This window comes from Salmo trutta, chromosome 13 (genome assembly GCF_901001165.1).
Source record: "Salmo trutta chromosome 13, fSalTru1.1, whole genome shotgun sequence".
NCBI classification, from domain to species: Eukaryota; Metazoa; Chordata; class Actinopteri; order Salmoniformes; family Salmonidae; genus Salmo; species Salmo trutta.
The window spans coordinates 47,642,701-47,659,779 of record NC_042969.1 but is presented as its reverse complement, the minus strand read 5'-3'; the positions used below and the strand labels follow the sequence as shown (position 1 = coordinate 47,659,779).

Here is a 17,079-nt window from a genome sequence, read left to right as displayed (position 1 = left end):
AAACGTTTCAAGAAGATCTAAATGTTAGACTACACAGTGTGGCTTAGTGTGTGTATAGTTTAAATAGCTTTTTAACTGCAGTTTAGACATGTTTCTCCAACTGGTACAAAACGTTACTGTATGACCGTTCCTTTGGGCGTTCATACATACAGTAATGGTCCAATCAAATATGTTCTTATTAATGATTTACATCTGGAAATAGCATGTATACATTTAGACCTTGGCCCTTAACCTCAACATCACAGGCATTCATTAAAAGCTTTTAGTGTTGTTAAATGAATAATATCTCTGTACTTGCTTCTGTGTGGGATTCATACTCTCCATAGGCTCCCCTTTCATAATTTAGTCCTTGATCTCTCTGATTGAACCGTCCTACACACAGTTCGATTTTCAAGTTTACATTTTCAAGTTTTAATGTCACATGTACAAGTACAGTGAAATGCCTTTCTTACAAACTCAAAACCCAACAACGCAATAATCAATAACAATGTAATACTAGGAAAAAAAACATGAGAAATAATAAGAAATATGAAGAACACAATAAGTAAGTAAGCATACTATATACAGGGTAGGGCTGACTCCATTTAGTTGACTGGTCGATTGTTTGGTCGATAGGCTGTTGGTCGACTGAGATTTCTTTTAGTCGAGCAGTCACAATTATTTTTTTCATGGTGCACAAGACACCCATCTGATTCGCGTCTGTCTCAGTGGACTAATCCATTGTGGAGGCCACGGGGATGGCACAGTCCATCACTCTAAGACCTGATACCGAAACTGTGTATGCTTATATTATGTAAAAATAATGGTGCAACACTAATAAATCTAATGTTATTTAAGGACAAAAATGGTTTCTCCCGCGTTGGATATGGTCGCTGTTTCAGAACCGCGGACAATCTTCAGTGTGCAGTAAAATGTGCTTATTTCCCTATGTTGCTATGTGCATAATAGCAAAGTTAACCAACATATTGGGATGAAAACAATGTGGCGGAAGCAGCAGCAGCAGAGACAAGGAAACGGCCCTTGCTTTAGCCTGTCTCAAAATTGAGGAGGTCTATAATCAATAGCCTAACTTTTAAATGTGCCTGGCTTTATAAATCAATCATATATATATATATATATATATATATATATATATATATATATATATATATATATATATATATATATATATATATATATCAACATAAATAAAACAGATCTTGTGTCCTGTTTAGTCTTAATGCCATAACTTACTTAGGCCTATATTTCAATATATAGGCTACTGTATCATTTATTCAATCAATCATTCATTTGTTCATGCCATCACACAACATACGAGACATTCATGCTTTGAAATGCAATCAAGCATTTTAGTTTTAAAATTAAATTACAAGGGGAGCTTTGTATAATTAACCTGAACATGAAATAAACAGCAATTCATGAATGTGTGATGTAATAAAGTGTAAGGGCTGTCGTCGCAAGAAAACCAAGATGCAGCGGAGTTAGTGTTCATCTTCAGGAATTTATTAAACAACGTGAACACTATACAAAAACAAGAAAACCGACAGCCACACAGTACTGTCAGGTGAAAACACGAAACAGAAACAATCACCCACAAAACTCAAAGGAAAAATAGGCTGCTTATGTGTGACTCCCAATCAGCAACAACGAACTTCAGCTGTGCCTGATTGGGAGCCACACACGGACCAAAACAAAGAAATACAAAACATAGAAAAATGAACATAGAACACCCACCCAATGTAACACCCTGGCCTAGCCAAAATAAAGAACAAAAACCCCTCTCTATGGCCAGGGCGTTACATAAAGGCTTTATATATAATTTATTTCCTGTTAGAACAGACTCTCTGGTACACTTATTTGGTGTTGTTTACACTGTTCCAAATGGTCAGAAAAAGTAATAATATTGTAACCTAACAGCAACTGTTTGGCACACATAATACTCACTCAACTCTTGCTCCCTATACCCTCCTTTCTCTGGATCTCCAATAGTTTCCACAACTAAGTCAAATGTCTTCCACAGATCGGACTTCCCCTTTCCCTCCTGAGCAACCAGTAAACCAGTTTCGAGTTCCTTTTTCATGTCCTCTGCATCCATTTTGCTGTTACGTGTTTCTGTGTTTTATTGATGTGATTATGATAGGCTATAGGTCAGGCCCTATTGGTTACATGCATGCGTACATGTTTCACATAAAGAGAGCAAGGGTTGAGAGAATAGGGAATGTTTTTCCTACACAAACTAGGGAACACTGTGGCATCAAGCACAATTGTAAGTGTTTTCATCAAATATTGCAAGACCGTTGAGTGAGATTTGATGTCAAAGTCACAAGATGCAATGATTTTACCATAGAATGTTGGGTATTTATTGAATTTGCATCGGGGACAATAGAAAAAACACATGGCAAAGGGACACAACTGAGATGACTACATACACAAATTGTGACTACATACACAAATTGAATTCTTTAGTTACAAAAAACTACCTACGTTATTCGCAAACATCGCAAACAAGTTCATGGCAGAATTAAATGGATTTTTATGTCATTCTCTGTTGCTAGCTGCTTCAGGTAGGGCTTTACCTACAAGCATGAGCTTCACCTGGGCCTCCTATGCAGACAGCTGAGTAGGAAAGTAGGCAGAGAAGTGCACCAGAGATGTGGCTAGGTGTTAGGAAAGAGATTCCCCACAACCTAATGAGGCTTGTTAACGTCCCCCTTCTCTGATTCCTCCGACAGGCAGATGCTCCACAGCTTCCCAGATTACTTTATTTGAGTAGCTAGTAGCTAAAATCAGTAGAACTAGTACCTGGTTTCTGTTATATTCTGATTGCATGTCTAAAGTTAAGTGTTTATTAAAAGGCTATTGGTTTCTAATGCTTACATTGCAGTTTATGGAATCTATGAGTCAGTTCAGCTGGTGTGAACTTTGATTGTTGTCTTCTTGAACCCATCAGGAGGTTCGTAAATATTTCATTAGTCGGATACTATGTTGTTCTCTCACGATTTGGCCACAATTAAATCTTAGCTCTCAGTGTATTGGAATGAATAAGCCTTCACCGAACACATTTTGTATCAATCGTAAGGAGTGTAAATCGTAAACATCTGAGCATTTTTCTTCATCAGTGTTTGCAGCATTCATCAAAGTGTAAACAAACAATTTCCCGTGTTGTTGTGAAATATGTGACCTGCAAATCTCCTCCGTAAACATTTATAGAGTGATGAAGTGCTACTCGTGTTCAAACATCCCCTCGAAGGCTTAAAGAGTTACTCACCCATTTCTGATCAGCTGTATTTGATTCACTAACCCAACACAGGAATACCTCTTGGATACGAATCAAGTTGATACGAATCAGAGCCATATTCTTTTGGACCTTGAAAGAGCCTCATTGCAGTTGCAGGTTGTACTTTTAGTTGGAGCCTGAGAAATGTTAAATTATTATTACTGTGGAAACACTCCCCTGTCTTTGTTCAGATCGAGGCCCCAATATTTTAGAAGATGATACAGTGAATTCATTTTGATTCTGGAACAGCTTCTGTTATTTTATTAATGCAATCAATTCTCACTTTTTCCAATTTTCTCTTGTTTACAATTTTTTTTATCTGGGAAAAGTTCCAAACCGGAATAGATGCACATTTAGAGGGCAAGGGTGGTAATTATTCTTAATGATGTAACCATTTGAAGGAAATAATTGCACTAAGAAGATAAAGAAGAAGATAAAGGGAAGAGATGGTAATTGCTACTGTATGCAGGCCAGGGAGGGCTTTTTCTTCTCTGTACAGTAGTGGTACAATGACCCTGCTTAGTAAATGGCTAAATGATGACTACCTACCGAAAGCATGTCAGTAGGTAGCCAGACAGAGGTAAAATGGGTATACAGTATAATGACTATCTAGGACAAGGGCGGACTGGGACCAGAAATCTGTCAGGTATGCATAAGTGGCTGCAAGGGAGTCAGGTGCAGGAGAGCAGGTATTTGGTAGCACACGAAGCCTTTTATTCAGGCGAACCAAAAGCACACGGCACAATGAAAATGAAATACAAAATGGGTATACATAACCCAGCACAACCAGACTAACGTGCGCATACATCAACACAGATAAACAATACCACACAAAGACATGGGGGGAAACAGAGGGTTAAATACACAACACATAATGAAGGACAATGAGAACCAGGTGTGTGGAAAAATTTGACAAAACAAATGGAAATAAAAAATGGATCGGCGATGGCTAGAAGGCCGGTGACGTCGACCGCCGAACACCTCCCGAACAAGGAGAGGCATCGACTTCGGCAGAAGTCGTAACAGTACCCTCCCGACGCGCGGCTCCAGCAGTGCGTCGACACCGGCCTCGGGGACGACCCGGAGGAGGAGGCGCAGGGCGATCCGGATGGAGACGGTGGAACTCTTGCAGCAGAGAAGGATCTAACACGTCCTCCACCGGAACCCAGCATCTCTCCTCCGGACCGTACCCCTCCCAGTCCACAAGGTACTGAAGGCCCCTCGCCCAACGTCTCAAATCCAGTATGGAATGAACGGAGTACGCCGGGGCCCCCTCGATGTCCAGAGGGGGCGGAGGAACCTCCCGTACCTCAGCCTCCTGGAGCAGACCAGCCACCACCAGCCTGAGGAGAGACACATGGAACGAGGGGTTAATGCGGTAATCGGGGGGAAGCTGTAACCTATAACATACCTCGTTCACTCTCCTCAGGACTTTAACCTCTATGGGCTAGTTGAATCCCGTGGCGCGATATTCAAATACCTTAGAAATGCTATTACTTCAATTTCTCAAACATACGACTATTTTACACCATTTTAAAGACAAGACTCTCGTTAATCTAACCACACTGTCCGATTTCAAAAAGGCTTTTCAACGAAAGCAAAACATTAGATTATGTCAGCAGAGTACCCAGCCAGAAATAATCAGACACCCATTTTTCAAGCTAGCATATAATGTCACAAAAACCAAAACCACAGCTAAATGCAGCATTAACCTTTGATGATCTTCATCAGATGACACTCCTAGGACATTATGTTATACAATACAATACATGCATGTTTTGTTCAATCAAGTTCATATTTATATCAAAAACCAGCTTTTTACATTAGCATGTGACTAGCATTCCCACCGAACACTTCCGGTGAATTTACTAAATTACTCACGATAAACGTTCACAAAAAACATAACAATTATTTTAAGAATTATAGATACAGAACTCCTTTATGCAATCGCTATGTCCGATTTTAAAATAGCTTTTCGGTGAAAGCACATTTTGCAATATTCTGAGTAGATAGCCCGGCCATCACAGGCTAGCTATTTTGACACCCACCAAGTGTGGTACTCACCAAACTCAGAATTACTATTAGAAAAATTGGATTACCTTTGCTGTTCTTCGTCAGAATGCACTCCCAGGACTTCTACTTCAATAACAAATGTTGGTTTGGTTCCAAATAATCCATAGTTATATCCAAATAGCGACATTTTGTTCGTGCGTTCAAGACACTATCCGAAGGGTAAAGAAGGGTGACGCGCCCGACGTGTTTCGTGACAAAAAATGTCAAAATATTCCATTACCGTACTTCGAAGCATGTCAAACGCTGTTTAAAATCAATTTTTATGCGATTTTTCTCGTAAAAAAGCGAAAATATTCCGACCGGGAAACCCTGTTTTCGTTCAAAGACCAAAAAATAAAAACATGGTGTCGGCTCGTGCACACGCCTCAGTCTCATTGTTTTCAGATCGACCACTATCCAAATGCGCTACTGTTTTTCAGCCATGGCCTGCAAAGTCACCATTCATCGTTCTGGCGCCTTCTGAGAGCCTATGGGAGTGTTAGAAAATGTCACGTTATGCCAGAGATCCCCTGTTTTGGTTAGAGATGATCAAGAAGGCCAAGAAATAGTCAGAGAGAGCGCTTCCTGTTTGGAATCTTCTCAGGTTTTGGCCTGCCAAATGAGTTCTGTTATACTCACAGACACCATTCAAACAGTTTTAGAAACTTTAGGGTGTTTTCTATCCAAATCAAACAATTATATGCATATTCTAGTTACTGGGCAGGAGTAGTAACCAGATTAAATCGGGTAAGTTTTTATCCGGCCGTGCAAATACTGCCCCCTATCCCCAACAGGTTAAATGGCCCCACAAACCGCGGACCCAGCTTCCGGCAGGGCAGGCAGAGGGGCAGGTTTCGGGTCGAGAGCCAGACCCGGTGCGAACACCGGGGCCTCACTGCGGTGACGGTCTGTGCCCACTTTCTGGCGCAGCACGGCACGGTGAAGGTGGACATGAGCGGCGTCCCATGTCTCCTCCGTGCGCCAGAACCAATCATCCACCGCAGGAGCTTCGGTCTGACTCTGATGCCAAGGAGCCAGAACCGGCTGATACCCCAGTACACACTGGAGGGGGGTGAGGTTAGTGGATGAGTGGCGGAGCGAGTTCTGGGCCATCTCGGCCCAGGGCACGAACGCTGCCCACTCCCCCGGCCGGTCCTGGTAATAGGACCTCAGAAACCTACCCACACCCTGGTTTACTCTCTCCACCTGCCCATTACTCTCGGGGTGAGAACCTGAGGTAAGGTTGACTGAGACCCCCAGACGTTCCATGAACGCCTTCCAGACCCTTGAGGTGAACTGGGGACCTCGATCAGACACTATATCCTCAGGCATCCCGTAGTGCCGGAAGACGTGTGTTAACAAGGCCTCCGCAGTCTGTAGGGCCGTAGGGAGACCGGGCAGAGGGAGGAGACGGCAGGACTTAGAAAAACGATCCACAACGACCAGGATCGTGGTGTTACCCTGTGAAGGAGGAAGATCAGTTAGGAAATCCACCGACAGGTGTGACCATGGCCGTTGTGGAACAGGTAAGGGTTGTAACTTACCCCTTGACAGGTGTCAAGGAGCCTTACACTGGGCGCACATTGAGCAGGAGGAAACATAATCCCTCACGTCCTTAGCCAAGGTGGGCCACCAGTACTTCCCGCTCAGACAGCGCACTGTCCGACCGATGCCTGGATGACCAGAGGAGGGTGACGTGTGGGCCCAATAGATCAGCCGGTCACAGACAGCAGACGGAACGTACAGACACCCAGCGGGACACTGGAGGGGAGTGGCCTCTGTACTCAACGCCCGCTCAATGTCCGCGTTCAGCTCCCACACCACCGGCACCACCAGGCAGGAGGCCGGGAGTATGGGAGTGGGATCCATGGGCCGCTACTCTGTGTCATACAGCCGGGACAGTGTGTCTGCCTTCACGTTCTGTGAACCTGGTCTGTAAGAAAGGGTGAAAACAAAACAAGTGAAAAACATGGCCCACCTTGCCTGGCGCGGGTTCAGTCTCCTCGCTGCCCAGATGTACTCCAGATTACGGTGGTCAGTGCAGATGAGAAAAGGGTGTTTAGCCTCCTCAAGCCAATGTCTCCACGCTTTCAAAGCCTTGACAACGGCCAATAACTCTCGGTCCCCCACATCATAGTTTCGCTCCGCCGGGCAGAGCTTCTTTGAGAAGAAGGCACAGGGGCGGAGCTTCGGTGGCGAACCCGAGCACTGAGAGAGCACAGCTCCTATCCCAGCCTCGGACGCGTCCACCTCAACTATGAACGCCAAAGAGGGATCCAGATGAGCCAGCACGGGAGCTGAAGTAAACAGAGCTCTTAGCTTCCCAAAAGCCCTGTCCGCCTCAGCTGACCACTGCAACCGTACAGGACCCCCCTTCAGCAGTGAGGTAATGGGAGCAACTACCTGGCCAAAACCCTGGATAAATCTCCGGTAGTAATTGGCAAACCCTAAAAATCGCTGCACCTCCTTTACCGTGGTGGGAGTCGGCCAATTACTCACGGCTGCAATGCGGTCACTCTCCATCTCCACCCCTGATGTGGAAATGCGATACCCTAGGAAGGAGACGGCCTGCTGAAAGAACAGGCATTTCTCAGCCTTGACATACAGGTCATGCTCCAACAGTCATCCAAGTACCCTGCTCACCAAGGACACATGCTTGGCGCGTGTAGCGGAGTATATCAGAATGTCATCGATATACACCACTACTCCCTGCCCGTGCAGGTCCCTGAAAATCTCGGCTACAAAGGGTTGGAAGACTGATGGAGCATTCATCAACCCGTACGGCATGACAAGTTACTCATAATGCCCTGTGATGGTACTAAACTCTGTCTTCCACTCATCTCCCTCCCGAATACGCACCAGGTTATACGCACTCCTGAGATCCAGTTTCGTGAAGAAGCGCGCCCCATGCATTGACTCAATCGCCATGGCAACTGTACCTCACTGTGATTTGATTGAGACCTCTATAGTCAATGCACGGGCGTAAACCTCCATCCTTCTTCACAAAAAAGAAACTCGAGGAGGCGGGTGAAGTGGAGGACCGAATGTACCCGAATGTACCCCTGACGCAGGGATTCGGAGACATATGTTTCCATAGCCTCCGTCTCCGCCTGTGAGAGGGGATACACGTGACTCCTGGGAAGTGCAATGCCCACCAGGAGATCTATTGCACAATCACCATGTCGATGAGGTAGTAATTGAGTCGCCTTCTTTTTACAGAAGGCGAGAGCCAAATCGGCATATTCAGGGGGAATGCGCACGGTGGAAACCTGGTCTGGACTCTCCACCGTAGTAGCCCCAACGGAACCCCCTAAACGCTTACCTGAGCACTCTTGCGACCACCCCGTGAGAGCCCTCTGTGGCCAAGAAACAGTGGGGTTGTGACAGACTAACCAGGGTAGGCCTAGCACCACGGGAAACGCAGAAAGTCAATATTGAAGAGATGAATTCTCTCCGTATGACCCCCCTGCATCACCATGCCCAAAGGAGTGGTGACCTCCCTAATCAACCCTGACCCTAATGGTCGACTATCTAAGGCATGAATGGGGAAAGGTACATCCACGGGAACGATGGGGATCCCTAAACTATGTGCAAATGATCTGTCAATAAAATTCCCAGCCGCGCCTGAATCGACGAGCACCTTATGCTGGGAATGCGGGGAAAACTCAGGAAAAGTGACAAACAAAAACATGTGTGCAACAGAGGGCTCTGGGTGAGAATGGTGCCTTCTTACCTGGGGTGACGCCAAAGTGCCCTGCCTGCTGCCTCGAACCCTAGAGGAACCAACACGGCACCGGCCAGCAGTGTGACCTCTGCGACCACAAATGGTACACGTGAGAGCCCCTCCGCCGGTCTCACTGTGCTCAGTACCTCCTAAATCCATAGGCACTGGAGCGGTGGTGCTGGGAAAAGGAATCGACAGATCCCTCTCTGGATGTCCGCCGGTGACCAGCGGGTCATCCAGCCGAATGGACATGTCCACCAGCTGGTCGAAGGTAAGCGTGGTATCCCTGCAGGCCAACTCCCAGCGGACATCCTTACGCAGGCTGCAATGGTAGTGGTCGATGAGAGCCCTGTCGATCCATCCCGCTCCAGCAGCCAATGCCCGAAATTCCAGTGAGAACTCCTGGGCACTCCTCGTCTCCTGCCTTAGGTGGAACAAACGTTCACCCGCCGCTTTACCTTCGGGAGGGTGGTCGAAGACTGCCCGGAAGCGGCGGGTGAAGTCATCCAATGCCGCATCTCCCCATACGGCGTTGGCCCACTCGAGCTTTCCCTGAGAGGCACGAGACGAGGGCGGCCACTCTCTCCCTTCCCGAGGGAGCTGGATAGACGGTGCTCAGGTAGAGGTCCAGCTGTAGCAGGAAGCCCTGGCACCGTGCCGCCGTTCCATCATACTCTCCGGGAAGGGTGAGACGCATCCCACTGGAACCGGATACAGGAGGGATGGTTAGTGAGGACTCCTGTTGTACTGGAGGAGGTACTGGAGGACCTCCTTGTCTCTCCCAGTGATCCATCATCTGAACTATGCGGTCCATAGCAATGCCGAGATGGTGAATCAAAGCCGTGTGCTCCTGGACACGCTCCTCAACTCCGCTACTATAGGTACCTGCCCCTGCTGACTCCATAACGGGTGTGGTATTCTGTCAGGAATGCGTAAGTGGCTGCAAGGGAGTCAGGCGCAGGAGAGCAGGTATTTGGTAGCACACGGAGACTTTTATTCAGGCGAACCAAAAGCACACGGCACAATGAAAATGAAATACAAAACGGGTATACATAACCCAGCGCAACCAGACTAACGTGCGCATACATCAACACAGATAAACAATACCACACAAAGACATGGGGGGAAACAGAGGGTTAAATACACAACACATAATGAGGGACAATGAAAACCAGCTGTGTGGAAAAACGAGACAAACAAATGAAAAATGGATCGGTGATGGCTAGAAGGCCGGTGACGTCGACCGCCGAACACCGCCCGAACAAGAAGAGGCATCGACTTCGGTAGAAGTCGTGACAAAATCAGCCTAAGCATTTCTAACACACCAGACCATTTTATTACTTGAGGCCCCCACACTGTCATTTTTTTCCCCCTCAAGGCCCCCATTATTGGCCAAATAATGATAATTCGGCAAAAAAAACAACAACAAAAAACATTTTGCAGGCCCACTTGGCTAAAGATCAGCCCATCTGGCATTTGCCCAAACTGCCCTACACCCAATCCGTTTCTGTGAAAAATACTGTGTTCTGTGTTTTTCTATGCTGTACTGTGAACGTCAAATGGGCATGGGTCAAAGTGTCAGTAGGTAGTTAGACAGTAACAACAGATGCCAACCGAGGATTCACAGCCTGCAATTGGCTAGTTGCCATCAGTGATTTCAACCTGACATCTAAGAGGCCTATGGCAGATAGAAAAAACTCATTTAAATAGCTGCTATCACCGAATAAGATCAAACACTTTTACTCCTTATTGACAGAGGTGGTATCTACTGGAGGTTTTTCCCACTCTGACACTTGTATTCTATATAGACACACACACACACACACACACACACACACACACACACACACACACACACACACACACACACACATTCCAATCATCATCTTCTATCTAGGCTCCAGTCATCTGTGCTGCTATGGGAGTATGACATAGCAGGCTATGCAGGGCGTATGGATGCTTGTGGCTAGACGGGGGTCGTTGAGTGTTCATCCAGGTCAGCACTTCATGGCAGGTCACCTGCTCATGGATGATGTAGGTCAAGGTTATGCGGTCAGCTTATGATTGGATATGGAGTCATTTGATGTCAAACGATGTCGGAGAGAAGACACTAAAAGCCTCTCCGTGAGCTGGCAGACAGGGAGATAATAGGATATTGTGTAATGTGTGTTTCTTATAAAGGTTATCAGCAATAGAATTCAATAGAATGTATCTATGGTTTTCAGACTGTGTTTTTTTAAATAATTCTGTAAATTCATGGATTGTTAATCAATGATCATATCTGGATTGGCTTATTCATTTTAACTCCTAGTGGACCATAGGGCCTGAATATCTGGTCATATCTTGACACAATCCACTAGTTTTATCGGTACGACCTTCAGGAGTAGCCCCCTGACTTCAACTTCATAGCACATCCTGAGCTCCACGTGTATCTGAAACTGTGTATGCGATTGGGAGATAGTAGCAACGGCTAGCTATCGCTCATCTTGGAATAAGCGTACATGATGCGCTGCAGGGATAAGGCTGGATGCTGTTACAGCCCCAGTGAGCACTGCAAGGACAACCAGTTCAAACACAAGCTTTCAGGACAGCAGTGAGAACAATCTCTCATAAATAAAGAATTGGAGCAGGCAAATAAATGAGATCAGACAGCACAGGGCATCTGCAGGGTAAAGGCACAGGCCTGGGTCCCCGGTGCAATGCTTTCAGGTAGGCAGGAGCACGTAAGGAAGTGGGAGAGAGCGAGAGGGGGATAGAATCCCAGAGCCAACCTCTCGGCTGCTGAGTCGAAAGAAAGTTCCTCATGTACGGCGCACACCATCGTACACACAGATGCGTGCATTCACAGACACGAATGCACGCACACGTGTAGAGAGGGAGATGAAGACAATCAAGTAAATGCACAATCACCAATTATGTATTTTAGCACACACACACACAGAGCTCTTGTAATTAAAGCTAAATATGCAAATGATCTCTCTTTCTTTGTGTCCATTTCAGGGCCCGTTCTCGGCCTCGTCACTCACAGCTAATGGATGTCCTCACACAGTATGCCTACAATGAGAGTTTCTGGGACAATGGGAATGGGAGCTTCAATGACACGGAGAGTGGGCAGAAGCACCCGTACAATTACTATGCCATGCTCCTGACGCTGCTCATCCTCGTCATCGTCTTTGGCAATGTGTTGGTGTGCATGGCCGTGTCCAGGGAGAAGGCCCTCCAGTCCACCACCAATTACCTAATAGTCAGCCTGGCCGTGGCTGACCTGCTGGTGGCCACCCTGGTTATGCCCTGGGTGGTCTACCTGGAGGTAGGTTACCTACACACCCATGCATGCTCTTTCATTGGCAGAAAGGCTTGAAGCTAAAGATACAGTTTCGTTTTTTTACCCTGTGGTTGCTGGAGGTAGGCTACCCGTACACTCATGCACATTTGTCATTGGCTAAAAGGCTTAAAGGTGCAGTGTAGTATTCTTTCCCATGAGGTTGCACAGCAAATTGCATACATAGCTGAAGCAAAACAAACACACACAAACAAGAGGTTGTTTGATTACGCTTATGCCAATCAGGGTTCCTTTTACCCTCCCTCTTTGATTTTGTCCTTGCATTGACCCTCCTCCTCAGTCCAAAATGAAAACAAACCATTAGGGCCACATTGTTGATCTGAAAAGAATACATTCACAGTGCTCCTTTATTAAAGGTCTGGTAATGCAACAGCTTTCCCAAGGTGTCTGTCATTGAAGCAATGAGCATTACACAAACAGAAAGGATAAAGGCAACAACTACCATTGCTGGAACAATGTGAATGCAATGTGTGTCTGTTTTCATTGTGTATCTTCTCCACATTTACTGGTTAAAGATATTCATTTTAACTAAATGAGTAATAAATACATTTAAATATTACAAATAAAATGTTCTGCGCAGCATAAAAGTGCATGAGAAATAATAGCTCTGCCCTTGTCAAAAAATACATAAATCTTATCGCGTTTTATGATGCCAATTTACCACGCAATAAAATATAAAAGTTTAAATCCATCCAAAAATGTTTCCCTGTCAACAAGAAAATATTTAAGTAATTATGGTTCCATACAATGTAATTATGGAATTTAATACATAAGAATGAAGATGGCATCAGCATTAAATTGTGGGAAATAGCATTGCATATTATATCTGACAGTTTAATCAGTCACTTAATAAAAAAGTTAGCACTGTAGCAAATAGTGATTCAAATGTCTACTGTATACAGGAGGTCAGATGATTAAAGTTTGAGCAAAGTGAGGATATGAATAAATTCACATCATGAAAATAAATGGCACTGTACCTACAAAGCTATCTAAACTCAGCAAAAAAAGAAACGTCCCTTTTTCAGGACCCTGTCTTTCAAAGATAATTCGTAAATGTGTACTTGTCCTCTTGCTCCGTTGTGCACCGGGGCCTCCCACTCCTCTTTCTATTCTGGTTAGAACCAGTTTGCGCTGTTCTGTGAAGGGGGTATTAAACAGCGTTGTACGAGTTCCTTGGCAATTTCTTGCATGGAATAACCTTCATTTCTTAGAACAAGAATAGACTGACGAGTTTCACAAGAAAGGTCTTTGTTTCTGGCCATTTTGAGCCTGTAATCGAACCCACAATTGCTGATGCTCCAGATTCTCACCTAGTCTTAAAGAAGCCCAGTTTTATTGCATCTTTAATCAGGACAACAGTTTTCAGCTCTGCTAACATAATTGAAAAAGGGTTTTCTAATGATAAATTAGCTAATCAAAGTTTATCATTTTAAAATGCTAACACAACGTGCCATTGGAACACAGGAGTGATGGTTGCTGATAATGGGCCTATGTAGATATTCCATAAAAAAATCTGTCGTTTCCAGCTACAATAGTCATTTACAACATTAACAATGTCTACGCTGTATTTCTGATCAATTTGATATTATTTTAATGAACAAAAAATGTGCTTTCCTTTCAAAACAAGGACATTTCTAAGTGACCCCAAACTTTTGAACGGTAGTGTATGTACTCATTTCCTAGCTATAGCTAGGTTAGACAACATTGGTGAATTATTATGTATTATTTTGTGATGTGACTTTTAAAACTGTCTTGTGTGATCTAGGTGTGTGCTGTGTAAACCACGTAAGGTTGAATCAATGCCCAGTGACATTTGCAACGTAAAACAGCAGAACGGTAGCCTTGGGCAGCAATACAATCAACCTCATTCCAGCAAATCAATTGAGAGCAGGAAGTAGTACAGGTTTCGGAGGAAAAACTCCTTGGCTTACCTCGCTGTGTTTGGATGTTATTTTTTACTGTGGTCTTTGGCCAGTGACATGAGAGGCCATCCAAGACTGCAGCGAAATAATCCTCCTATGTGTGTATCAATGAGCCTTCCTCCTGATTTCCAGGGCTATCAAGTTACATCTAACATCTAAATTATAGTCTGTCGTGTGCTCTGGAGAAAAACTGTGACTTGATCTCTTGCTCTAGCATCCAAGAAAACCCCAATAATTATCCTGTGTTTATGTGGTCTACTTACATTTAAAAATCTTGTCATTTTGCAGATGCTCTTATCCAGAGCAATTTACAGGAGCAATCAGGGTTAAGTGCCTTGCTCAAGGGCACATTGACAGATTTTTCACGTAGTTGGCTCGGGGATTCAGGCCAGCGACCTTTTGGTTACTGGCCCAACGCTCTAAACCGCTAGGCTACATCTGACTAAAGGTTGAGAAATGCCACATGCAGTAGGCTAACTCGTTACACAACCTTTCCACAGTGACCCTCAGCTCCCTTCAAACGGGCCTCTCAATTGTATTACAAAGGATACCAAGTTTAAGGTCGTGTGGATTAGTACACGCTTAACAAGAAGTTAAGGATATACCGAATGAGATTTGATGGTTTGTTGTGCACAAATCCCTTTATTTGTCTTACCGACTAATAGTAGCATAACCAGCCTTTACAATGCTATGGAAATGGCACAAATTACAATCTGTGCCTCTTATGCAGTAGGCTGCAGCTTGGCAACATTACAAGGGCAAGAGAAAAAGCACTGCCCTTAAGTGAAACGGGTGGATTTTTTGGGATGATTCACACTCATGAAACGTTCAATGTCTAGCAGAGAAAAGAGATGTCATGTAGGATTATGCTTCGACACAACAAAAATAAACTCGTTGATCTTTTGTTATTACAATGTCGTGTTTTGGATTATCGTCCCTCTTCCAGGAGAACATTGTAATTTGCTGCGTGACCATTGTCTATTTGTTTTCATCTTGCTGAGATCTTGTTCAGGTTAATTTATCTTCCTAGTCTAACAACAAGCTGTGGTAATGTGTTGGTCACAGTCTGCTGCAGGAGCACTGTTGCCCTTTCTTGCTAAATGCTACATTTGCATGAATTATGAATATGTTACGCCTTAGTTCGACCATGCCAAATGTGGTATATTGAGAGCCTCTTCTTGACATATGCTAGATGACCTTAGGTCTTCAGATGTTTATTGGCTTTGATGAGCAGCTGGGAAAGATACGTAGCCTCTTTCCTCCCAGCCAGTCTCACAGTATGTTAAACAAAGTGTCTGTGCAGATAGCAAACGAAATGTTGAAATTTCTGAGAAAGTGCGATATCTAATGTACAATCCACGCAAAGTGAGAAAAACAAAACATCAGGACCAAATCAGAAAATATGTATCGGGTCGCAGTCGACATTAACATAGCAATTGGATTTCTGCGTTTTATTTACGATGTCACCGATGTCAGGGCAGTCCTCGACCAAATCAATCCAACATTTTCCAGCATCACTTATATCATGGGGAAGGTAGATATATGTTTCCAATAAGCCCTTACCATGATGTCTATGGGTGTTCATAATGATCTCCATTCCCACCAGTTAGGGAGGTGTGTTAGTAGGCTGATTTGTGGAGCCTGGTATAAAGAGTCTCTCATTAGGTTTGTCAGATCATTCTTTAATCACTGGCAGGGCTGCAGACAGACAACCAGGAGCAAAGACATAACCCTCTTCAAGCCTGAGCTTGGCATAATTAATAACACACTGCCTCAGGACAGAGATTAATCAGACAGGTCTCCGTGAGAGCGGCATCGCAGTTCTGGCTGTTTAAAAAAGAAAAAGGTGAGATGCAGATATCTCTGAGCTTGACGACTCCAATATGATTGAGTGAGAAACTGAGTGAGAAGCAAAGCACCACTCTCAGTAGTGGTGCAGGGGAAGGCTTTTGATCTGCCACGACTGGCGGGCTTCGAAGCGCACTGTCAGTCATGCAGGGATATTAGCTAGTAGCTAGACCATGGCAGCCCTGTTCATGTAGAGAGTGGAGGTGGTTTGTGAATACGAATGGGTTCATCAGGCTCTTGGGAATGAAGTAGAAGCATCGGCTACTCGTTATTAAAATCTCTCTCTCTCTCTGTCATGACCAAACGTATGCGGACACCTGCTCGTCGAACATCTCATTCCAAAATCATGGGCATTAATATGGAGTTGGTCCCTGCCTTTGCTGCTATAACATCCTCCACTTTTAGGGGAAGGCTTTCCACTAGATGTTGGAACATTGCGGTGGGGACTTGCTTCCATTCAGCCACAAGAGCATTAGTGAGGTTTTGCGATTAGGCCTGGAACTTGACGTTCCAATTCATCCCAAAGGTGTTCGATGTGGTTGATGTCAGGGCTCTGTGCAGGCCAGTCAAGTTCTTCCACACCAACCATTTCTGTATGGACCTCGCTTTGTGCACGGGGGCATTGTCATGCTGAACAAGAATGGGCCTTCCCCAAACTGTTGCCACAAAGTTCAAAGCACCGAATCGTCTAGAACAGTGGTTCCCAAATTTGTTATATTCCCGTACCCCTTCAAACATTCAACCTCCAGCTGCGTACCCCCTCTAGTGCAAGGGTCAGTGCACTCTCAAATGTTGTTTTTTGCCATCATTGTAAGCCTGCCACACACGCACTATACAATACATTTATTAAACATAAGAATGAGTGTGAGTTTTTGTCACAACCCGGCTGGTGGGAAGTGACAAAGGGCACAAA

The 17,079-nt window shown here is 44.8% G+C and overlaps 1 protein-coding gene across 2 annotated transcripts in view; it reads left to right on the top strand.

Moving 5' to 3' along the window:
* Positions 1-17,079, top strand: part of LOC115205882 (D(2)-like dopamine receptor) — a 48,748-nt gene that overhangs the window by 12,350 nt on the left and 19,319 nt on the right. For both annotated transcript variants that reach the window (XM_029772285.1, XM_029772284.1), the window contains exon 2: positions 12,054-12,363. In XM_029772285.1, coding sequence (XP_029628145.1) covers positions 12,085-12,363 — 279 coding nt within the window. In that variant the 5' untranslated portion in view covers positions 12,054-12,084. The remainder of the gene's footprint in view (positions 1-12,053; positions 12,364-17,079) is intronic.